Consider the following 26,827-nt stretch of genomic DNA (forward strand, 5'->3'; position numbering starts at 1 on the left):
CGGGTTTAAATTGTTGAATTAAATGAACTACCCAAACATTTTTAGATGTAACTGTAAAAGTCCTAATTAAGAACACCATTTTATGGCCAGTCTTAAATGAAACATTTGAAAATCACTCTTCATTTGAAATCACTGTCCACCGCCAAACAGAAGTAACGACGTAAATTACAAATATGTTTGTAGTTATATAAGTGATCAATGTAATTAATTAGGCTATTGTCAAAGTGAAAGTAAAACCACGTGCTTTATAGGGGTCCAATTAATTCCCCAAGTGGTTCCTGTTGAAAAAACTTTCTGGCTTTTGCAAATTTGGGTTCTATTGCAAAGGTCTCTATTCGTGTTTTTTTTGCAATGAGTTCTTGCGCTATCCCAAGTAATGTTCTCTCCAAGGTAAATGTAGCGAAGCTGATAAAGTCCGTTGCTTTCATTCTTTCTAAGATCTGACAAAAAAATAAATAGTTGTATAAACAGATGTTGACTTTGACATAATTACATTCGAGAAGCCGTGTTTTTTAATTTTACACTTTTTAAAGTTTATCTTACATTTAGGCAGTTGATGAAAATAACTATATATGCACCATAGAAAACCTGCAAAGAAAGATAATCGACTTAGGTGTGGTTAACGGGATCAATTATATGTTCAACCTCATTTCCTTACCAAGCTGTATACAGAGTATTTTGAAGCATTACACATAATTTATTACCATTCATAGACTTACTGCTGTTTATATAATTCTTCCAATTGACAGTAATAGAAGTTTGATTCCATCCAACAGAACTATTCATACGTTCTAGGGTGGTATCGAAAGAGAGTTGATTGACTTGGTAGATGTGTATGCCAAGATGAAGTGAAGGCAATATGATTGTCGACACTTTCGCATCCACATGTTTTGGAACTGAAGCAAAACATGCTTCAAAGGCCACTGTGACGTTTATTGTATTTGTGGTTGTGCCAATATCGAAGGTACTTTTTCCATCATTATATCGACCTGTCAAAAAAGAGTGCGATGTCTTACAAAATTATGATACAAAAGAAAATGATTAGGTGTTGAAACTCTTTGTGGTTTTATATATCATATAAAAGGAATACTGCTGTTTAAGTGTATCCCATCAAAGTTGAAACTAGCTCACCAAATGTACTGTCCAAGAACAGTTAACTCTAATCTACTAAACCCACCCTTTTTCTGATGGAGTGTTTTCTAACGACTACATAAAGTTTAGAGTGCGAAATAACATTTTGATTTCATAACAATACAGGTGTCGCCAAGCTGACACACGGTAGTGAACCCGTCATAGTGAACCCGAGCCATATGATGAAAAACTGCTTCAAAGTACAGTCCATTTGATTGTTCGATTCGTTTACACAGTATTTTTTTACAACTTCATTCTAATATATTATCCAACATTTACTGTAAACCATACCTTGACAAACTGACTCCAAAGCAATAACAAGAAGTATTGCGATAACAAGAGAACTCAGCATGTCTATTTAGTGAAGGTGACAGCAACTAGTTTTGCTGAAACGTTGTCCATACTATGGTTACACAGACTTCCTGTTTATGAGAGTTACGATAAAATGACTGTCTATTAGCAGTGATTTCCTCATCAAACTTTGCGGTTGTTTTGTACATGGTAACCCAACTGCCTTAAAGGTAAAGTCATAAAATGCACATAAGCATCGGTGTGTAAAATAATGGTGTTTGCATCTTTGTAAAACAGAATTGAAAACTTATATATGTATATATGTATGTATATATGCATAATCTGCAGATTCAAGCACAGTAGACGGAGAAGTGATTTTTTTTGCAACTTATTACGGCCATAGGTAAACATTGACGTATTAAGGTTCACTTACTTCAACAAATATTATGTACATGTCAACCGAGAAAGAACATGTGTTTGACTTCGTGCTCTCCCCACTGTAACAAGTAGTAACCAGGAGCCACCATCGTTGTTTTCACTATAGATATTTCAATACGTAGGTTTGTAATGACTTCCTATAACATTCGGTCTCGTGTCAACGAACTTCCTTTAGTTATGTTTCGAGTGTTCGTTGCAGCCACATTATTTGTCCCAGCAAGTTATAAAAAAGTGATTTTGTTATGTTCGAGAAAGTATGTTAAATGTTTATCCAAGACACGGCATAGGATTTCTTATGAGGCACTTTTCTTGTATATTCAGTGGATTTAAATACTAAAATGGTGATATCTAAGAAATCTATTGCTTGAGCGATAAATTATAGCTCCAACATGCAACATGAAGACCGCAGTATATCACCACATTTACACTGCAAATCGTGATTGCGTAGAAAACCAAAAGCCGAAATAATTTTTTTATTGCCAACATAACATGTTCCGATTTACAATTTTACACAATATTATTGCAATTTATTGTTGAAAACTTTACAGGGCGCACAGTTTATAACTGGTGTGGGGCACTGAAACACTATAACAACACAGGTGTTACATCTTGTTTGCCAGTAATTGCCGATTTCTATGAATGCACATTTTTCTCTACACTAATGTGTGTTGCAATATCATACGGTCTGTGACGTAATAATAATAGACCAAGTTTTAAGTGATAACGCAACGTGGTTCTGTCCTTTTGTGTCCGACAACTGTGCAGCACAGTGCTACGTCGTTTTTATTCTGCAAAAGGTTTTTTTGTTGCGAGCGAGCATTTTCTGGTGAGTCTATTTGTACATATGTGTGAAACGACTGAAGAACCAAATAACCGAAATGTGTAAATTTTAACTTTGTCAAATTTAACTGCGATGACTTAGAAGTCAGTTCGCCGAACAGTATAGCTGCCCTTGTTAATGTGATTAAGTTTACACACGGTGTAGAGGCTGTCTTTGTACTCACAGTGTCTCTCTTGCATTTGTACACACGTGAAGCGTGTGGTATTCAATCTTCTGTCGCCCCAAGTTATCGGCAGCATTGTGTGTGTTACGTCATAGTGGCGCATTGTATGTGGCTTGTTTTGTTTAGGTGTGCGACAGTAACTGCTTGGACCGTCTTTGTGGTCCAGAGTTTCCCGGTTCCCAAATAGTTGGTGAGCCTTATGCTGTACTTTACTACGTGTGAAGTGTATTTGTTTGACACATTGCCTTCTGTGTAGAAACCGTGTTCTAAGGATCCACGTGTCCTACGTGTCTTTTCGTCTCCTCCCGACGACTGTATCGTTTTTTTCGAATACATTCTATCTTGCGTACGAGTGCGTCCTGCACATTCGATAACAAGAATAACTTCAACTGAGTGAGCGAGTTTGAGGCCCATTAAAGATACGCGTTTTAACTGCAGGGAATTCCGCCTCGTGTGACGTTCCGCGCCAAGAACCGGGGCGCGTTCAACGGACGTTACAATTACTACGTTTCCATGGCCACATTTGTACATAGCCCGAAAACATGGCCCGATCATATACTAGTCCCGAACGAACAGGCGCAAAACGGCTTGCGTTTCCATGTCCGTTCAGACTTGTGCATGTTGTGGAAAGTACGCCCAAATAATGCTGTCTTTGTGGTTATTAGACATAAAAGGGTGCCACAGAACATTGAATTCCCAAGAAAATTATAAAATATTGTAAAACACCACCAACCTTGTCTATTTCCACTTTTTGTGAAAATTAAGAAGTTTTAAACAGTTGTACACATTACAGATTCCATCATATAACTGTGCCCAGCATTAGACAGTAACATATTTTCTAGGGTGCAAAGTATCTGGAGTTAAATAGTCTAAATAAAAAAGCCAAAGCTAGAATGCTGTTCATCATAATGCTGGTAGACATATTTTCTATATCTTTGATTTTTTTAATCCACACAAAACTTTGTGATTTTATTTATTGAATTGAAACAAAACATGGTCCACAAATTCATTCATAGGTGAGCATTCACCAGGCCCATTTGCTTTCAATGGTTAGGTCCATACACACATAATACTGTGCACCATGATCAAGCTCATGTGAAGTTTCAATGACTGACCATTTTCATATGTCTGCATGTGCTTTAAATGTTTACTGGATTAACAACCTAATGCATTGTTTACAACACATTTGTATGTGATAACAAGTCATCAAAATGTATGTGATAACAAGGGAAGCATATGGTGATCCTTGTAGAATGGGAAGTTCCTTCAAATACAACTTGATTTCTGAACTTTCAAGCCAGTAGCTACCTGACAATTAATATTAGTGATGCACCGAAACAGCTTTTTTTATATTCGGCCGAAACCGAATATTCGGCAAAAGTTGCCGAATTAATTCGGCCGAATAAACCGAAACTAAATTTTGGTATCCATCTCTTTAAACGCAATAAATTTAAACAAAACTTGTGCTGGATTAGATCTTATCCTGTCATACAGCCTTTTTTGGCGCTTGAAGAATAACCTGGTCTTCTGTACCAACTGCTTAAAGTTGATTTTTGTCGTATCTGTGAAAGTAAACAAATGAAACGAACACACTCGTACAGTTTAAACAATGATTTTAACCTTTTCTAAACTTTGCATATCAGCGTTATATGCAGTAAAAAAGTTTCGGTTTCGGCCGAATTTTGCAGAAATATTCGGCCGAAACCGAATAATTGCGAAAACCTTAGTTTCGGCCGAATAAATTCGGCAAACCGAACTTTCGGTGCATCCCTAATTAATATCCATAAATTTACAAAAAAAGAATTAAATTGCAAATAATTAGTCATAAATGGTGAAGCTGCGACCTTTCTAATTTCATCAGCAACCAGCTGTACAGTGAGTCTACCACAATCCGGTTCATAGCATTTTTGCAAGGTGGCTATATAGTCACATTTTTGTCTCCCTGCAAGGATAATATTTTCAATAAATTGTTACTACTCAAGTTAACAACACTAACGCCATTCGTAGAACTATTTCTTATCACCACACGACTGCACAGTAACAACTTCAAAAAAACCGAAATCCGTCGGGCCGAGTATACTCCGCCTCAACTCGGTCAGGCAACCCCTTCTAGACCGCCCGACCGATCGCCAGTTCAGGCGCAGTAAAGCGCCTCGTTTTACTACGTCACTTCCGTTTTTCGGCCTTCGGGCCGAGTACTGCGCTTGAAAAGTGGCCATGGAAACGTAGTATATATGCATTGAAAAAACGGTTATTAGTCGTTATAAGGCCAACACGACGCAAAAAATGTATAAGCGTTGTAATACAAGGTTGCTGATGAAATTGAATGTTTTTATTGTGTAAAATCATTTGTCTTCACAAGTGTGCAATAACTTCACATGGGGTTATTTGACAAAAACTGCGCAATCACTATTTGCAGTGTGTCTTAATAAGCAACCATAAAGTTTTGATGAGGAAATTACTGCTATTAGACGGTCATTTCCTCGAGAACTCTCATAAACAGGAAGTCTGTAGGCTATAACTTTGAAATAGGCAACTTTTTGGCAACACCAGTTGCTGTTAGCATTACTAAATAGACATGAGTTCGCTTGTTATCGCAATATTTCTTGTTATTGGTTTGAAGTCAGTTTGTCAAGGTATGGTTTCAGTAAATGTTAAGTAATGGTTACATAAGAATGACATTGTGACGAAAATACTGTCAACCAATCGAACCATTAAATGGACTGTACTTTAAAGCAGTGTTTTCCTCATATTTTTCGGTTCACGGCCGTGTGTCAGCTTGGCGACACCTCTATTGTTATCAAATCGAGATATCGTAGTTATTTTTCACTAAAAACTTAATATAGTCGATGGGAAACATTCCACCACAGAAAGAAATTGTTTGTACAGCGCCCTGCCTAATAAATACAAAAATATCATTGCAATAAACGGCTGAATCCAAAAGGATGGTTTCGAAATAAGTGGTTTAGAGATAACTCTTCTTGGACACTTATTTTGGTGAGCTAGTTTCAACTTTGATAGGATACACTAATCAGCAGTTATACAATATTGTAGCATCATTTATGCTACATGTCAACGGTTGCATTTATGGACTTAGGTTGCATGGCCAGTTTGTCATTGCTTGGAGTTTCTGTCTCCACTGGGTTACGGGTAACGGTATTTTTAGGTCGTTTCGGCAAGCGTGTTTCATTTCAGAATGTAGCGATAGCAACAGCTGTTCATTCATGTGATTTGTGTCTTTTTTGTCTTTTGTGTGATATGGTTTAGCAGCTGTTTGGCGTCAAATTAATCTCAAGTGATTTGGTGGCTTAGAGACTTTAAGTTTTCCTCGTCTTTCAGTAACCGACTTTTCTTTAATGTCCGCTGACCTTAGCTTTCTTTCATCGTCCTTCTTTTCACAACAGTTCGATCGCTATGTTTCTCTCCGATTTAAATAATGTAACTTTCCGTGTGCGTTTAGCTGAGGCGGGCTGAGGAAGGACAGCGCAGCTGTACTGTGCTTACCTCAGTTCATTGGTTTTGTGATTGGTCAATTCTATCTGAGCGTTTGTGCGTAAATTCACTCAGTTTGACGTGGGTATAATTGCGTATGTTAATTTCGTATCCCAAATTGTTCATGGTAAATTAATATTGGTGTGGTGTTTGGATCGAGTTTCCAATTTAAGTCAGGTTAGGAAAAAATAACAATTAGAACTCCCGAGCGATCTTTTGTCAAATGCGTTAATTAAATAAGATTTCCCATTGATCATAAATGATGCTGTTAAGACCCGGATTGAGGCATAATTTTGACATGTAGGTCGCAACAAATATATTTTAATCAACTGTCTTTCGATACAACCATAGAACGTGTGAATAGTTCTGTTGGATAGAATTAAACTTCTGTTACTGTCAAATGGAAGAATTATTAAAACAGCAGCAAGGCTATGAATAGGAATAAATGTTTATTCCAATGCTTCAAATAACTTTGGGAACAGCTTAGAAAGGAAACAGTGTCATTGGTGAAAAATTATGCCTTTCCTGATTTTCTCTGGTGCATATAAAGTTAATTTCGTTGTTCAACTGCCTAAGAAAAGCTTTGTAAAGTTAAAATTAAAAAACTAGGCTTTTCAAATTAAATTTTTTCCAAGTCAACATCTGTTGATATTGACCACTTTGCATACATCATCATATCTATTTAATTTTATCAGATTTTGAAAAGAATGAAAGCAACGGAATGTATCATCTTCGTTACATTTACCTTGAAGAGAACATTACTTGGGATGGAGCAAGAACTCATTGCAAAAAAAAACACGAATACAGACCTTTGCAACAGAACCTAAATTTGCCAAATAAAGAGAGTTCTTTCTACAGGAACCACTTGGGGAATTAATTGGACCCATATAAATCACTTGGTTTTACTTTGACAATAGCCCAATTAATTACATTGATCGCTATAGCAGTGATTTCCAAATGTTTCATTTGAGAATATCTATAAAATGGTGTTCTAAATTAGGAATTTTACAGTTACATCAAAAAACAGTTACATCTGATTGCAACTACTTACAGAGACCAAGTGGGCGACTGGATGTCAATTGGTGATGACAACATAGTAAACTCAGCAGGACTTTGTGAGCGTTACTCTGTGTTGCATAGCAAGCTGTCAAGCTGGGGAAACACAACTGGTCCTTGTCCACCTCTTACTGCAACGTACAACCCTTGTTACGTTAAAGGAAATGTGTTTTGCTGCAAGCATATAGCTTAATGCGAATGTAAAAAGTGTGCATAACCGCCTGTCATCAATTATTATTTTGTATCAATGTTTTTTTTATCGCAAATGAAACTCAGTTTCATATCCAAGCATTTCACAATCTGCGCTTTTCAAAAATGTTTATCATGTATAAAATCCACGTTAAATTCCGCTGAGCATTTCTGGTATTGCCTAGAATTCGGTTAAGTGCATGTGTCACGCCATGTTCGGATCATTCGATTTACTGCGAATAAAGAGCAAGCACGCCACATTTTGGTGACCCCGAGCGTCAAGAAACGATATTTCTTCGACAATGCAGGATCGAGAAGAAGTACTACACACTGCTGTTTCTTTGAAACTACCGACGTTCTGGACTGAACAACACCGAGTGGAACAAACCGAAGCACAATTTACGCTGCGCAAAATATCTTGCGATAGAACGCAGTATTATTATGTGGCGTCAGCATTGGACCAACTAACAGCAAGCCGCCTTTTGGATCTACTTGAAAGTCCGCCTGAGCAGAACAAATACGCAACAATTAAGGAATGCTTGCTTAGAACATTTGGACTTACGGAGTATGAAAGAGCTGCACGCTTGCTTTACATTACCGAGCTTGGAGACCGATCACCATCGCAGCTCATGAATGAAATGTTGTCCCTGATGGCCGGTCATAAACCATGTTTTTTGTTTCACTACATTTTTCTTGGAACCTTGCCAGAAAAAATTCGGCTCGTGTTGACAAAAGAGACGTTGGTCGAACCAAGGCAATTAGCACAACGTGCCGACGTAGTTTGGAAGTCAAGAAACAGCGAGCAATTTTTCGTTTCAAAAGTCCGCAAGCGTGAAATGCCTTCAGCAAGACCAGCGCAGCAATCAAGTAAGAACGGTTTCTGCTTTTATCACCAACGCTTTGGCGACCGTGCCCTTAAATGCCAGGAACCAGATTTAGTTGCCGTCAAGTTTTCTTGGAAGTTTGTTTTAGCCAACGTGCCCAGGCCGCTTCTCGGAGCAGATTTCCTGCGCGCAAATTCCTTGCTTGTCGACCTGAGGCACAAATGCTTGTTAATTGCTCGTTCCTTTGCGAGTGCACCACTTCATTGTACCAATCACTCACCAATGCAACTCAAAGACAAGTAACAACATTTACGCACAATTGCTAACGCAGTTTCCTTCCATAACTACTCCCAAGTTCTCCGCAGCAACACCAAAACATCAGGTGGAACACTACATTCCGATTGTCGGTCCACCAGTTCACGCAAAAGCACGACGCTTGTCGCCAGAAAAATTGCAAATAGCAAAACGCGAGTTTTCTAAAATGTTGCAACTGGGTATTATTCGCAGATCTTCGATCACCATTACATATGGTGCCGAAATCATCCGGTGATTGGCGACCGTGTGGCGATTATCGCCGTCTGAATGAGAAGGGGCTGTAACGTTACGGCTAACATAGGTAAGCGTCCAAGATCAGTAAACTAGACAAAATCGGTAACCCAAACACGTGACTGCAGCGGCAACCAGGGAGGGTACATATTTTCATCCAAGGGGGGTAATTGAAATCATTTACTTTATACCTTGTACTGTGTCCACGATAGGTAACTTTGTTATACGTTAGAGTAGTCACGCTATACCTTGCACTATGTCCATGATGGGTAAGTTTGTTAAACGTTAGAGTAGTCACGCTATACATTGCACTATGTCTATGATAGGTAAGTTTGTTAAACGTTAGAGTAGTCACACTATACCTTGCACTATGTCCATGATAGGTAAGTTTGTTAAACGTTAGAGTAGTCACGCTATACCTTGCACTATGTCCATGATGGGTAAGTTTGTTAAACGTTAGAGTAGTCACGCTATACCTTGCACTATGTCCATGATAGGTAAGTTTGTTAAACGTTAAGGTAGTCACGCTATACCTTACACTATGTCCATGGTAGGTAAGTTTGTTAAACGTTAAGGTAGTCACGCTATACCTTGCACTATGTCCGTGATGGGTAACTTTGTTAAACGTTGAACAATTAACGAACTTACCTATGATGGGCATAGTGCAAGGTATAGCGTGGCTAATCTAACGTTTAACAAACTTACCTATCATGGACATAGTGCAAGGTACAGCGTGACTACCTTAACAATTAAGAAACTTACCTATGATGGACATAGTGCAAGGTATACCGTGACTACCCCAACGTTTAACAAACTTACCTATCATGGACATAGTGCAAGGTATAGCGTGACTACCCTAACGTTTAACAAACTTACCTATCATGGACATAGTGCAAGGTATAGCGTGACTACCCTAACAATTAAGAAACTTACCTATCATGGACATAGTGCAAGGTATACCGTGACTACCCCAACGTTTAACAAACTTACCTATCATGGAAATAGTGCAAGGTATAGCGTGACTACCCTAACGTTTAACAAACTTACCTATCATGGACATAGTGCAAGGTATAGCGTGACTACCCTAACAATTAACAAACTTACCTATCATGGACATAGTGCAAGGTATACCGCGACTACCCCGACGTTTAACAAACTTAGCTATCATGGACATAGTGCAAGGTATAGCGTGACTACCCTAACGTTTAACAAACTTACCTATCATGGACATAGTGCAAGGTATAGCGTGACTACCCTAACGTTTAACAAACTTACCTATCATGGACATAGTGCAAGGTATAGCGTGACTACTCTAACGTTTAACAAACTTACCTATCATGGACATAGTGCAAGGTATAGCGTGACTACCCTAACGTTTAACAAACTTACCTATCATGGACATAGTGCAAGGTATAGCGTGACTACTCTAACGTTTAACAAACTTACCTATCATGGACATAGTGCAAGGTATAGCGTGACTACTCTAACGTTTAACAAACTTACCTATCATGGACATAGTGCAAGGTATAGCGTGACTACCCTAACGTTTAACAAACTTACCTATCATGGACATAGTGCAAGGTATAGCGTGACTACTCTAACGTTTAACAAACTTACCTATCATGGACATAGTGCAAGGTATAGCGTGACTACCCTAACGTTTAACAAACTTACCTATCATGGACATAGTGCAAGGTATAGCGTGACTACTCTAACGTTTAACAAACTTACCTATCATGGACATAGTGCAAGGTATACCGTGACTACCCCAACGTTTAACAAACTTACCTATCATGGACATAGTGCAAGGTATAGCGTGACTACTCTAACGTTTAACAAACTTACCTATCATGGACATAGTGCAAGGTATACCGTGACTACCCCAACGTTTAACAAACTTACCTATCATGGACATAGTGCAAGGTATAGCGTGACTACCCCAACGTTTAACAAACTTACCTATCATGGACATAGTGCAAGGTATAGCGTGACTACCCTAACGTTTAACAAACTTACCTATCATGGACATAGTGCAAGGTATAGCGTGACTACCCTAACGTTTAACAAACTTACCTATCATGGACATAGTGCAAGGTATAGCGTGACTACTCTAACGTTTAACAAACTTACCTATCATGGACATAGTGCAAGGTATAGCGTGACTACCCTAACGTTTAACAAACTTACCTATCATGGACATAGTGCAAGGTATAGCGTGACTACCCTAACGTTTAACAAACTTACCTATCATGGACATAGTGCAAGGTATAGCGTGACTACTCTAACGTTTAACAAACTTACCTATCATGGACATAGTGCAAGGTATAGCGTGACTACTCTAACGTTTAACAAACTTACCTATCATGGACATAGTGCAAGGTATAGCGTGACTACTCTAACGTTTAACAAACTTACCTATCATGGACATAGTGCAAGGTATAGCGTGACTACCCTAACGTTTAACAAACTTACCTATCATGGACATAGTGCAAGGTATAGCGTGACTACTCTAACGTTTAACAAACTTACCTATCATGGACATAGTGCAAGGTATAGCGTGACTACCCTAACAATTAACAAACTTACCTATCATGGACATAGTGCAAGGTATAGCGTGACTACCCCAACGTTTAACAAACTTACCTATCATGGACATAGTGCAAGGTATAGCGTGACTACCCCAACGTTTAACAAACTTACCTATCATGGACATAGTGCAAGGTATAGCGTGACTACCCTAACGTTTAACAAACTTACCTATCATGGACATAGTGCAAGGTATAGCGTGACTACTCTAACGTTTAACAAACTTACCTATCATGGACATAGTGCAAGGTATAGCGTGACTACTCTAACGTTTAACAAACTTACCCATCATGGACACAGTGCAAGGTATAGCGTGACTACCCTAACGTTTAACAAACTTACCTATCATGGACATAGTGCAAGGTATAGCGTGACTACTCTAACGTTTAACAAACTTACCTATCATGGACATAGTGCAAAGTATAGCGTGACTACTCTAACGTTTAACAAACTTACCTATCATGGACATAGTGCAAGGTATAGCGTGACTACCCTAACGTTTAACAAACTTACCTATCATGGACATAGTGCAAGGTATAGCGTGACTACTCTAACGTTTAACAAACTTACCTATCATGGACATAGTGCAAGGTATAGCGTGACTACTCTAACGTTTAACAAACTTACCTATGATGGACATAGTGCAAGGTATAGCGTGACTACTCTAACGTTTAACAAACTTACCCATCATGGACACAGTGCAAGGTATAGCGTGACTACCCTAACAATTAAGAAACTTACCTATCATGGACATAGTGCAAGGTATAGCGTGACTACTCTAAAGTTTAACAAACTTACCTATCATGGACACAGTGCAAGGTATAGCGTGATTCCCGTAACAATTAATGAAGTTACCTATCGATGACGCAGTACAGGTTAAATGATTTTAATTACTCCCCTTGGATGAAAATATGTACCCTCCCTGTTTTCCGCTGCAGTCACGTGTTTAGGTTACTGATTTTGTCCAATTTACTGATCTTGGACCCTTACCTATGTTAGCCGTAACGTTACAGCCCTATATGGTCTGAATGCTGCCACAATACCAGACCGCTACAATATACCGCACATTCAGGACTTTAGTTCTCGTCTTGATGGAGCAAAAGTGTTTTCAAAAATTGATTTGGTGCGTGGATACCATCAGGTGCCAGTTGCTAAAACCGACATTCCAAAGACAGCCGTCATCACCCCCTTTGGTTTATTTGAGTTTCTTCGCATGCCTTTTGGATTAAAGAACGCTGCTCAAGCTTTTCAAAGACCTATGGATTCTGTTTGTCAATCATTAGATTTCACCTTTGTTTACCTAGATGACATACTGGTTGCGAGTTCCTCGTTAAAGGTTCACCGCACACATCTCAAACAACTATTTCAACGACTTGCAGACAATGGCCTTGTCATTAACGTGAATAAATGCGTTTTCGGAAAAACGCAAATTGATTTTCTGGGACATCGAATCGATTGCAACGGTGCTCAGCCACTTCCTGACAAAGTTTTAGCCATTCAACGTTTTCCGCCACCAATTACGATTAAGAGCCTACAAGAGTTTGCTGGTATGATTAATTTTTATCATCGCTTCATTCCTGCGGCTGTTAAAATCATGTCCCCAATCTTTCAACAATTTTCTGGTAAAAATTTACAGCTGCAGTGGACACCTGAATTAAATGCCTCCTTTGAAAACACAAAAATGGCTCTGCAACGTGCAACCATTTTGTGCCATCCGCAACCACGGGCTCCAACGGCATTAACCATGGATGCGTCGGATAAAGCTATTGGCGCGGTATTGAAGCAGCAAATCAATGGAATTTGGAAGCCGTTGACTTTCTTTAGCAAGCATCTGCGACCCGCAGAAACAAAATACAGCACTTTTAATCGTGAGCTTTTGGCGTTGAATCTTTCTGTTCGCCACTTTCGAACTTTTCTTGAAGGTCGAACGTTCACCGCGTACACTGATCACAAGCCTTTAACGTTCGCTCTGAAGAAGCAGTCGGAACCTCTTTCTGCTCGACAGCAACGCCATTTAACTGCTGTATCCGAATTTACAACGGATGTTGGACACATAGAGGAAAAACAAAATGTTGTTGCAGATGCATTGGCCCGGTCGTTCATTGCCTCTGCAGATCAAGCATATATTGACCTTGATTACACGCCCTCGCTGCTGCTCAACAAGAAGTACAAGCATACCGCACAGCGCCTACCAAGTTAAAGCTTCAAGACATAAAGTTTGAACCTGGTTTAACGCTCTTATGTGACATGTCAACCGGTTCCCCTCGACCAATCATTCCACAACCATGGCAACGTCGTGTATTTGATGTGATTCACGGGTTGGCGCATCCTTCTGTTCGAACCACACATGATAGCCCGATTTGGCGTTCCATCTCAAGTTACCTCCGATAGAGGTTCGCAATTTACATCGGATCTGTTGGTGATTGTTACCAATGTTATTGGTATTAAGCGAAACTGCACAACAGCTTTCCGCCCTCAAGCAAATGGTCTTGTGGAACGTTTTCACCGACACTTAAAAAGTTCCTTAATGGCCAGACTGAACTCTTCAAATTGGATAGATGAGGTGCCATGGGTGTTGCTGGGAATCAGGGCCATGCCGAAAGATGATCTTCAATCCTCCAGCGCTGAGCTGGTATATGGCGAACTGATCACTGTACCGGGTGATTGCATTCCGCACACCACCACTGCCGTTAAACCCTAGCAATTTCTTAAAACGCTTCGCAGTTCCGTTTCCCGTGTTCTACCTGTACCAATGTCCCGCCATCGAACTTATCGTACTTTTGTTCCTGATTTGCTTTTTACTTGCGAGTATGTGTTTGTTCGGAAAGATGGATACCGTCCTCCTTTAAATTCACCATATCAGGGACCTTTTCATGTTGTAAACCAAAACGACAAATATTTTGTGTTAGATATTTTTGGAACTCGGCAAACAGTCTCCATTGATCGCCTTAAGCCGGCCTTTATTGATGCAACACAGCCAGTTACACAAAAGCCTAAAAAAAGAGGCCGACCTCCAAAAAGTGCAAAACCCGCTTCTGGGGGGGGGGGGGGAGTAATGTAGCGACATAATATGTTGTAAAGATGTACCGTCGCGGGTTGTGTAAGTTTTAGTGCGTGTTGTGTCACGCCATGTTCGAATCATTCGATTTACTACGAATAAGGAGCAAGCAAGCCACAATGCTATATTTAATTCATATACGTATACGGATAATACGCCCAAGTTAGGCAGGTTGGTAAGTTGTTCATAAGTTTATTAGTATAAAGCTTCGTGACACTGTATCACCGAAACCCAATGAAACGAATAAACTTCAAACAAAATCGTTACTAAAATACATATCTTGACAGACAGTCGTAAAAGTGACAACTAGTAAAAGACTTACTGCGATCAAACGCATGTCACCTTGCAAAAAAAATCACGCTAAAGGTAATTTTCTGTTAGTAATGTGCCGTTATGTGCGTAATTGCCGATTTATCTAAAGCTATTTAATAATTCATCAACATATTTTAGGTTTTCAAAACTCACAAAGGGACGCAACTAAAAACGTTTTGGCAATGCAGCGCTTTGTTTGGGAAAAACATGCAACGACCATTAACATGTCTAAAAAAGACTTATCGGTAGTGGCAACAATTCTACTAATCGTTCGGTAAGTTAATGTCTGCATGTGTTCATACAACATGCTTATGTAATGTTGACAATGTCAAGTTGAAACGACAAAATTAATCAAAAAACAACATCAAAGGGGAAACTGCTAACACGAGCATCCTGCTTTCATCACAGTTTCCTGTGATTGTGTGTTAACATACCGCGCTGCTACGTATACGCACAGTAAGTTGCTGCGGGCATGCAAAATATAAAACATGTGCAAATAACGACGTGTAGTTCATTGACATGGCACAAACGCCGTAACTGTGTACAAAGCTAATACAATGCCACTAGAATAAAAAACAATTACAAAATGACCCAACAAATGTTTCCATTGGTATCAATTTAAAGCATGGACATTTTCCTTTTTGAAAACTAAGATACACTAATCAAGTTTATTTATGAAAACACACTTTAATTAACAAAATCGAAGTTGCAACTTACGGTGATGTCGTATGCAACGTGCAACGTGTATTATTGAATTTGAAAACAATAACATTGCAAGCAATACGATAAAATTCCATGAGTAAATTCTGTTGTAGTAAGACATAATGTTTGTTGTTTCCTTACACTCGGGATATAACATCCATGCTTAATGACAAATAGTAAATCCACCACTTATTATCACTTAAAATTGTTACTTGTTTATTTACATGTTAACATCACATTACGGAACAGGTCCGCAACAAAACACATGTCCTTTAACGTAACAAGGGTTGTACATTGCAGTAAAAGGTGGACAAGGACCAGTTGTGTTTCCCCAGCTTGGCAGCTTGTTATACAACACAGAGTAACGCTCACAAAGTCTTGTTGAGTTCACTATGTTGTCATCACCAATTGACATCCAGTCGCCCACTTGGTCTCTAAAACGTTTTGTACAGGTAAATCGAAAAAAATATTTTAAGTACAAAAAAGGCCTGTATAAACCCACTTTTATATACAAGGAACTTTTCAACAAAGTTGTGTAGTTAAAATTTAATTGCACTATACGTCAAAGTGCAATAAGACCGTAGTGCGTGGATAAATTTGATAATTCACATTAACTTCACAGCCGAGACAATGCTGTATAATAAGATAAGTGTAATAGCTCTGATATTTTACACAGGGCAGCCATCATATACCTTACAGGTGTCCAATTGTTGCCAAAGGTGGTTTCAGTAATAAGGACTTTCTTGTTTTGGCAAATTTGTGTGCTGTTGCAAAGATCCCTTGTAGGTCTTGCATTACAAACAGCCCTTGCACTTTCCCATGTCAAGTTCTTGGCAATATAGTGGGAGTAGATTTTGTATGATCCGTAGGTTTCGTTTTTGCCCAAACCTATTAAAATCAATTTTTATTTTCAGAACATTAAAGATTGGAAATATTGGGAAATAATATGTTGAAACTTTACTTTGGCCACATGTAGCCGCTATTTTTAGGCATGGAATTAACGCCCAGTAACGGACGTGACTTCATCGGTTAAAATAACCTCTTAAATTATAGCTCTTTAAAAAACAAACACAGACGTACTGCCGTTAAAGTAACGCTTCCAATAGACATCAATAGATGTTTGATTCCACCCAGAAGTGCTATTCGTTCTTGTTATAGTGGCTTCAAAAGATTGAAGGTGAACTTCGAAGACGTAGATGTCAAGTTTCAGTGATGACGATTTGGTCGTGTTTGCTCTCGCATCCACGTGCTTTGCGATTTGTCTGAAGCATCTTTGATATGCTACAGTGACGTTGATGCTATTGGCCGTTGTACCAACGTCGAAAGTGGTTTTACGGCCTGAAGATGATGATCCAATTACTGTTTTGATTAACTAGATGCTTTGGCAATTTTGTAATTAGATCTAAATTATTATATTATGCTCTAAGGATGGTTCGTAAAAGTGTTGCGGTTGTGGTAATTACCCGGAATGGATTTCGTTGGTACGAATCATGACAATAGAACCGCAGACAGTTCAACTTGTGTCTACCCATGGTTTTAGTAACCTGCTGGCCAGATGAAAACAAATCCTCGAAGTGGTGACTGTGCAGTCACTGTCATTCCATTTTGGCATCATAACATTATAGGTACCAGCATCCGGAGACAAATAACGGTAGAATCCGCTCTGGGCAGCAGGTCAGTCAAACCGTTAGCAGTCACAATTTTGTATTTAAATTTGTAAACCATCTGTCGTTAATCTTATCTGAATCCAAGTAATAATTCCAACAACTACTTCCAGTTTACGTACCTTGACAGATGGTGGTCAAAGGGACAAAAAGCAAAATCTCAACCACATCCAAACGCATTGCTATCTTGTTATTCGTCAGTGACGGGTAACATAATGCCGTTGTCGATTGTTTGTGCAATTTACTCACGGCAAAACCAACTTCCGCTCATTTGCAACGCATAATCCCATGTTGACATATGCGAAATCCATGCTCTGTACTATAGGATAAATTGTTGTTAAGCTACAAAATTACAGAAAAACATTTCTAAGTTTTTCCATTATAGTAATTTCCAACAGTTCTGTTCAAGTATTTTTCAACTAACATGAGACATTTGATTGTGAAATTGAACGTAATTAGCGATTTGTCCAAGAGAAAATTTATTCTGTTTCGACCCTTGTGGCTTGTGAATTTCCATGGAACTATTAGATACCATAGCGTTGCTTGTTCCTGGAAGTTGGAACCAAACTGTATTGAGATGAATACACAGTGACCACAACTTGGAGTGGTTTTCATCTGGCCGTCATTTAACCGCATCCGTTGTTATGCAAATATTGCAATTTAAAGTGTTATGTTAAAAAAAATAAGCCAAAACTTATTCTTCAGTCAAACAAAATACAATATAAGACTCAATCATGTCATTTTTTTGCAATCATGTCATTTTCATTTGTCGTTTTTGTAATCAGTAAAACTGCCAACAAATAAAATGTTTTTGCAATATCGCCACACCAGTGGGTCGGTTTCAGATAACCAATTGCAGTTTTTACCGGCCCCTCGTTACTATCCAATCTGTTTCATTTATCATTTTTAACTCTGCGAAGTTTTCTGGTTTAGTTAAGCGGCAACGCTACAAGATGACAAGTATTCAGTGTACTCAATAATACTGTTTGGACTGTGTGAGCGGTCTCAAATTTGATTCATCGTTTCCGTAGATTGGCATACTGATTGAATGAGCTTTTTTGCCACATTTATGTCAAATTGTGTTTCGCTTATGGGAGTATTTTCTTTGGTGCTTCACGAAGCAAACAAACAGGTTTAAATTGGAAGTTTGTTCAGTCATCCTGGGATGTACAGTATTACGATAATGTGGAAGTCCGCTATGCTGTGATTGATTTACACCAACAATCGACAGCACCAATGCATTACCAGTCACTGGCGGTTTACAAGATAGCAATGCCTTTGGCTGTAGTCGGTATTTGGGTTCTTGGTCTTTTTCATCGTTTGCCAAGGTACGTAAATAAGTAATTGTTCTTAAAAATTATAAAAAGTGTAGTTCGATTGAGGTGATGTAGACAGAGACCATTGAAATACAAACAATGGTAATTAAGAACCAATTACTTTATGGTTAGGAATAATTACCGCCATCAATCAAATAAATCCATGGACCTATGCCAAAACGTTAAAACAGTACGTGTTTTTGTCTATTATCTACAGGTCGAACTCCTACGAGAAAAACCAGATTCGATGTTGGTACAACTGCCGATAGCATAAACGTCACTGTGCCATATCAAAGATGTGCAATTAAAGTCGCAAAGCACGTGGATGCGAGAGCAAGACCAAATAAACCGTCTTCACTAAAGTTTAATATTTTTGTCTTCGAAATTTACCTTCAGTCTTTTGAAGCCACAATAACAAGGGCGAATAGCAATTCAGGATGGAAGCAAAAGCCTATTACTGTTTCTTGGAAGCGTTACTACAACAGATGTAAGTTTGTGTTGGTGGTTTAAAGTAGACCCATAAGCTTAATAGAGTATTTGCATTACACCGTGTTCCATGAAACCAATATACGGTAACAAATTTAAACAGGAATTGGATTGTTTTAGACCAGAAGATCTTAACCTGCGGGAACTTTTCCACCAGTGTGAAATTATGGTGTTGTCGGCACCGAAATATACAAGAGTAGCTGAAAAAGAAATTTTATATTTTGTATTCACTGTGTTTCGTACCTTAATTTGCCAATTGGTCACGCAATGCGGCCTAAAAAGTTAAAAAACTATACCAGATAAGCGAAAATGCAATAATTAAATTCTCAGTTAAAATGTTTTAATACCAGTTGGAAAAAAGTGTTCCGTTTAAAATGAAAGTTAGAAATGAGATAAAAGGTTAGGAACCATTGTTTTAGACAAAGTCTAATTTACAAAAGGCTTCAAGAGCTTAGTAGTCCTTTAGTGGAATATATTTTGGTGGAGCAGTTAACTGTATTTTTTATCGATCAATTTTGTTCCAAAAAAAATCTTTAAATGTTTTTAGTTTTGCAGAAGAACCAAACATACGGATCATACAAACTACAATATTACCACCTTGGCTATAACTTGACATGGGATAGTGCCAGAGCTGTTTGCAAGTTGAAAAAGAAATTTAAACTTTGCAACAGCACACAAATTTGCCAAAACAAGAAAGTTCTTGTAACTGAAACCACTTTTTGCAACAATTGGACACCTGTAAAGTATGTGGTATCCAATAACTGATAGCAAACGTGCGAGATGTTCGCAATTATTGCAATCATTTTTGCGAAATCCTTCGAAACCTCTTAAGAATACAAGAAAGTTTTTTGGTTTCGTATGCTGCACATAACCTCGTATAATGGGAGGGGGGGTATTTTAAAAATTTGTAGTAATATATCATAATATACTATCAGTAATATAGTGGTACAACTTCCAAAAACTTTGTTTTAAAGGTAAGTGATATTAGTTCTAATGAGGTAGGATATTTTAAATTCGTCGATATCCTATTTGTTGCAACATGTCCAACACATGCATGGGTTTGGATGTTCATTACAGCAATTAATTTGAACTGTTATCTGAGTTGTTTTCAGGGATCTAGCGGGCGACTGGATATCAATTGGTGATGACAATGTAATCAACTATACAAGACTTTGTGAGCGTTACTCTGTGTTGTATAACAAGCTGCCAAGCTGGGGAAACACAACTGGTCCTTGTCCATCTTTTACTGCAATGTACAACCCTTGTTACATTAAAGGACACGTCTTTTGCTGTAAACCTAAAGCTTAAAAGTGTGAAAGTGTAAAAAGTGTGCATAGAACCGTCTGTCGTCTATTATTTTATATCAATGTTTTTTTATCGCGAATGAAAATCAGTTTCATATCCAAGCATTTCACAAACAACTGCGCTTATCAGAAATCTTCATCATCCATAAAATCTATGTTAATGTCCGCTGAGCATTCCTGGTAATGCCTAGAATTCGGTTAAGTGCGTTCGTATATTATAGGGATATGCTGGAACGTATTTGAATACGTAAAACGATTCAAAAACGACGAATTACGCATTGAATTGCATTAAGTGTGTTTAACTCGAATGTAAACTATGTTGCTTGCAATTGTACAACGTGTTCAGCGCTGAAAATTCTACAAACAATATCAACAATAACGAATATCAACAAGCGATAAGTGTGAAATATTACGTCATGGACGCGAAAGAAAACGGAACAAATTTTTTTTGAAACAACTTTGAAATCAAAACATACCAGCTTATTTTTAAGGTATCATTACGGACCCCTGAGAATTTATTGTGTCCTCCCAAGTCCCACGGACCCCGGTTTGGAACCCCTGTCATAGACAATGAACGTTGAATGCTGTTAGAAATGACTCTATTGCGTCACTGTGTCAACAACATAGGATATTATGTACAAGTAATAAACAGAACGTATATTACTTTTGGTGAGCTAGTTTCAACTTTCATGGGGTACACTAAACTAGCAGTATTCCTTTTATATGATATATAAAACCACCAAGAGCCAACTCATCTTCATTTGTTTTATAATTTTGCAAGACATCGTGTTGTTTTTCGACAGGTCGATATAATAGTGGACAGATTACCATCGACTACACAAAGTTTTTATTGAAAAATAATATCTCCATTTGATAACAATAGAGGTGTCGCCAAGCTGACACACGCCGTGAACCGAAAAATCTGAGGAAAACACTGCTTCAAAGTACAGTTCATTTAATAGTTCGATTGGTTGACAGTATTTTCGTCACAATGTCGTTTTTATGAAACCATTACTTAACATTATCTGCAAAGCATACCTTGACAAACTGACTTCAAAGCAATAACAAGAAATATTGCAATAAAAAGCGAACTCATGTCTATTTAGTGAAGCCGACAGCAACAAGTGTTGCCAAAAAGTTGCCGATTCCATGGATACACATACTTCCTGTTTATGAGAGTTCTCGAAAAAAAATGACCGTCTAATAGCAGTAATTTCCTCATCAAAACTTTATGGTTGCTTATTAAGACACACTGCAAATCGTAATTGCGCAGTTTTTGTCAAATAACCCCAAGCTATTGCACACTTGTGAAGACAAATGGTTTTACACAATAAAAACAACCAATTTTATCAGCAACCTTGTATTACAACGCTTATAAATGTTTTGCGTCGTGTTGGCCTTCAACGACTAATAACCGTTGTTTCAATGCATATCGTGTGCTTGATAGGGTTTCAGTGCCCCACACCAGTTATAAACTGTGCGCCCTGTAAAGTTTTTAACAATAAATTGGTATAATAATGCATAAAATTGTAAATCGGAACATGTTATGTTGGCAATACAAAATTATTTCGGCTTTTGGTTTTCTACGCAATCACGATTTGCAGTGTAAATGTGGATATACTGCGGTCTTTATGTTGCATGTTGAAGCTATAATTTATCGCAAAACGCTCAAGCAATCGATTTTGTAGATATCACCATTTTAGTATTTAAATCCACTGAATATACAAGAAAAGTGCCTCATAAGAAGTCCTATGCCGTGTCTTTGATGAACTAGACCTACATTAACATACTTTCTCGGACATAACAAAATCACTTTTTTATGCATACTTGCTGGGCCAAATAATGTAGCTGCAAAAAAACACTCGAAACATAACTAAAGGAAGTTCGTTGACACGAGACTGAATGTTATTGGAAGTGATCTTCAAACCCACGTATTGGAATATCTATAGTAAAAACAACGATGGTGGCTCCTGGCTACTACTTGTTACAGTGGGGAGAGCACGAAGCCAACCACAAGATCTTTATTGGTTGACATGTACATGATTTTTGTTGAAGTGAGTGTATCTAAATACGTCAATGTTTACCAATGGCTGTAATAAGTTGCAATAAAATCACTTCGCCGTCTACTGTGCCTGAATCTGCAGACTATATATATATAAATACATATATATAAAAGTTTTCAATTCTGTTTTACAAAGATGAAAACATTATTATTTTACACACTAATGCTTATGACTTTACCTTTAGGGCTGTTGGGTTACCATGTAGGAAACAACCGCAAAGTTTGATGAGGAAGTCACTGCTATTAGACAGTCATTTTATCTTAACTCTGATAAACAGGAAGTATGTGTATCCATGGTATAGACAACGTTTTAGCAAAACTAGTTGCTGTCATCTTCACTAAATAGACATGCTGAGTTGTCTTGTTATCGCAATATTTCTTGTTATTGCTTTGGAGTCAGTTTGTCAAGGTATGGTTTACAGTAAATGTTAAATAATATATCAGAATGAAAGTGTAAAAAAATACTATGTAAACGAATCGAACTATTAAATGGACTTTACTTTAAAGCAGTGTTTCCTCATATGGCTCGGTTCACTGCTGTGTGTCAGCTTGGCGACACCTCTATTGTTATCAAATCGAGATGTTATTTTGCACTCAAAACTTTATGTAGTCGACAGAAAACACTCCACCAAAAAAAGGGATTGTTTGTGCAGCGCCCTGCCTAATAAATACAAAAACATAATTATAATAATTGGCTACAGCTATGCGATCCAAAAGGGTGGGTTTAGTAGATTAGAGTTAACTGTTCTTGGACGGTACGTTTGGTGAGCTAGTACCAACTTTGATGGGATACACTTAAAAAACCGTATTCCTTTTATATCATATATAAAACCACAAAGAGTTTCAACACCAAATTATTTTCATTTGTATCATAATTTTGTAAGACATCGCGCTCTTTTTCGACAGGTCGATATAATGATGGAAAAAGTACCTTCGATATTGGCACAACCACAAATGCAATAAACGTCACAGTGGCCTTTGAAGCATGTTTTGGTTCAGTTCCTAAACATGTGGATGCGAAAGTGTCGACAACTATACAGTCTTCACTTCAGCTTGACATACACATCTACCAAGTTAATCAACTGTCTTTCGATACAACCATAGCACGTGTGAATAGTTCTGTTGGATGGAATCAAACTTCTATAACTGTCAAATGGAAGAATTATATGAACAACAGTAAGTCTATGAATAGTAATAAGTTATGTGTAATGCTTCAAAATACTTTGTATACAGCTTGGTAAGGAAATGGGGTTGAACAAATAATATGAATTGACCCCGTTAACCACACCTGAGTCAATTATCTTTCTTTGCAGATTTTCTCTGGTGCATATACAGTTTTTCATCAACCGACTAAATTAAAGATAAACTTTGAAAAGTGTGAAATTTAAAAACTAGGCTTCTCAAATAAAGTTATGTCAAAGTCGACATCTGTTTATACAACTATTTATTTTTTTTATCAGATCTTAGAAAGAATGAAAGCAACGGACTTTATCAACTTCGTTACATTTACCTTGGAGAGAACATTACTTGGGATAGCGCAAGAACTCGTTGCAAAAAATACACGAATAGAGACCTTTGCAACAGAAGCCAAATTTGCAAAAGCCAGAAAGTTTTTTCTACAAGAACCACTTGGGGAATTAATTGGACCCCTATAAAGCACGTGGTTTTACTTTCACGTTGACAATAGACCGATTAATTACATTGATCACTTATATAACTACAAACATATTTGTAATTTACGTCGTTACTTTTGTTTGGCGGTGGACAGTAATTTCAAATTAACAGTGATTTTCAAATGTTTCATTTAAGACTATCCATAAAATGGTGTTCTTAATTTAGAATTTTACAGTTACATCCAAAAATGTTTAGGAAGTTCATTAATTTCAACAATTTAAATCCGATTGCACCTACTTGCAGAGACCAAGTGGGCGAATGGATGTCCATTGGTGATGACAACATGGTGAACTCAACGAGACTTTGTGAGCGTTACTCTGTGTTGTATAACAAGCTGCCAAGCTGGGGAAACACAACTGGTCCTTGTCCACCTTTTACTGCAATGTACAACCCTTGTTACGTTAAAGGACACGTGTTTTGTTGTAAACCTGTAACTTAAATTCCAGTGTAAAAAGTGTGTATATAACCGCCTGTCATCTATTATTTTGTATAAATGTTTTTTTTTATCGCGAATGCAAACTATATTCAAGCATATTGACCGCGAATTATACATTGAAAAACATTAAGTGTGTTTAACTCAAATGTAAGATGTTGCTTGGAATCGTGCAATTTGTACTGGGATTTATACACGAAATTAAGATTGTGTATGGCCAATACTATGGGTTGGATCACTAAACTTATTAAATTATCTTTGTGTCTTTGTTACCTTATTGATAAATTGTGCCATTAGCATGTGATATTAAGCTGTTTGAGTTTATGAACATACAAAGTTGGTGGATTTTTACGGTACGTGAAAGTTTGTGACAATTGCCTTGTCAAATACATGACCACAGCGTCGACGAAGAACATGACAGACTTTTGCGTGTGGCAGTTGGAAGGTTCCCAGCTAAGGCATATAGTCATGAAAAATCACAATTCTTCGGCAACAAGTTGCTCCAAATTTAACCAAACATAGCTGAGCCGACCAAAATATTAGTTGACTCCCATTGGTCTTACAGGTTTGGTTTGTTGAAGTCACGTTACAACAAACACTAATTTTTTCGGCATGATTCTAGTACTGTTGTTTATTGCAAGAATTAAATATTGTAAACATAGTTACTCCTTCTTTTAAATCATTTTTATTATGTGCTTAACCGTACACTTGTAGTGGCAAGGTCATTTATGTCTGTCTCATCAGTGTGTTTGCACAGTACAGAAGCTTACCCTGGTTGGCTTAACCCTTTCATGATAGAACAGTGTATAGCATTTAGTTATTGTAAAAAATTAAACATTTTTTAACATAGCCAGAGGAGGATCTTTTATGGTTTTTAGATTTGCATTAGTACTTATTGTCTATAAAAAATACAGAAGCCTTTTAATCGCAATTATGAAATCTTTTGAAAAACAGCAGGTGTAATTAATTTGATTTGCAATTCTGTCCGAAGGGATGGATTGAGAAAGGTATACTTGTCCAGAAACATTCAAAAAGTTGGGCAAGTAATTCCAAGCAACGTATTACCTCGCAAAACAAGCACAAATTAAACTTACATATGGTGCAAATTACCATTTAAATAGTGAGTGATACATTTAAATAGTGTTTATTATTTGATTCCAAACTACTCTTTTGGTTAAAGTATTTAATTTTACATCCAACATAGGCTGAAAATTTAGGTTCTCATCAGAGCGAATTTGCACAACAAATAATTCTTATTCACATGGAAAGCATCTGAATTTACTGAGCGGGTTTGCAACAAAACACATGTCCTCAAACGTAGCAAGGGTTGTACATTGCCGAAAAAGGTGGACATGGACCAGTTGTGTTTCCCCAACTTGGCAGCTTGTTATACAACACAGAGTAACGCTCACAAAGTCTTGTTGAGTTTACTACGTTGTCATCACCAATTGACATCCATTCGCCCGCTTGGTTTCTGCAAAGAGCAGATTAAAATTATTTGTTGTGATTAAATGAACATATGAATTCCTGTATATACCCAAGGCACGGCAAACTTTAATACAAATCTATACCGGATGTCAAAAAACATAACGCGAACATCGATCAGTTATTACGTGGTTTTGGTAAACTGTAATCAGTGCATGTTTGTGTTTTCCGTTTTTCAAGAAAATCGAAATCATAATCACACGACGTACCCTATAGGTGTCCAATTGTTGCCAAATGTGGTTTTAGTTAGAAGAACTTCCTTGCTTTGGCAAATTTGTGTGCTGTTGCAAAGACCCCCTTCGGTTGCAAGTTGTTGCAAACAACCCTGGCGCTTTTCCACGTCAAGTTCTCGCCAAGGTAATAATAGTTAATATAGTAAGGTCCAAACGTATCCTTCCTGATAACTGAGAAAAATACAAAGAATCCTTTTGAAAAATTTAAGATAAAGTTCTGTGTAGTCGGTAGTGAGGTTGTAGCATATTATGTAATGCATTTTTTATAGCTTTTAATTGCTTTAACCAACATTCATTCATCAACGAACGCCTCTTTACGATACTCGTGCGATTTTAATCCGATAAGTTTATGAGTTTATTAGTAAGGCTTCGTGACACTGCATCACTAAAACCCAATAAATCAAATCACATTTAACTTCAAATAAAATTATTTCTAAAACTTATGCCTTGACAGACAGTCGTGAAAGTGACAACTAGTAAAAGACTTACTGCGGTTAAACGCACGTTACCTTGCAAAGCAGTCACCCAAAAAGTAATTCTA

General features: G+C 37.7%; 2 protein-coding genes and 1 long non-coding RNA gene across 3 annotated transcripts; 2 read left to right on the forward strand and 1 right to left on the reverse strand.

Annotated features, from left to right (window-relative positions):
* Positions 1-219: 219 nt before the first annotated feature.
* On the reverse strand, positions 220-1,489 carry LOC145913946 (uncharacterized). Its single transcript, XM_083001718.1, has 3 exons — positions 1,423-1,489; positions 720-989; positions 220-440 (listed from the first exon to the last, which is right to left on the reverse strand). The coding sequence occupies exons 1-3, from the start codon at positions 1,481-1,483 to the stop codon at positions 220-222; spliced, it is 552 nt and encodes a 183-aa protein (XP_082857844.1). The 5' UTR covers positions 1,484-1,489.
* A 3,933-nt stretch (positions 1,490-5,422) lies between these two features.
* LOC145913947 (uncharacterized) lies at positions 5,423-7,233 on the forward strand. Its single transcript, XR_014403348.1, has 2 exons — positions 5,423-5,500; positions 7,052-7,233. It is a non-coding gene; the product is annotated as an uncharacterized LOC145913947 (long non-coding RNA).
* Positions 7,234-22,748: 15,515 nt separating this feature from the next.
* On the forward strand, positions 22,749-24,757 carry LOC145914246 (uncharacterized). Its single transcript, XM_083002047.1, has 4 exons — positions 22,749-22,870; positions 23,368-23,637; positions 23,922-24,117; positions 24,379-24,757. The coding sequence occupies exons 1-4, from the start codon at positions 22,810-22,812 to the stop codon at positions 24,572-24,574; spliced, it is 723 nt and encodes a 240-aa protein (XP_082858173.1). The 5' UTR covers positions 22,749-22,809; the 3' UTR covers positions 24,575-24,757.
* The last annotated feature ends 2,070 nt before the right edge of the window (positions 24,758-26,827 follow it).

The sequence above is a fragment of the Ascidia mentula genome, chromosome 9, assembly GCF_947561715.1.
Source record: "Ascidia mentula chromosome 9, kaAscMent1.1, whole genome shotgun sequence".
Classification (NCBI taxonomy): domain Eukaryota; kingdom Metazoa; phylum Chordata; class Ascidiacea; order Phlebobranchia; family Ascidiidae; genus Ascidia; species Ascidia mentula.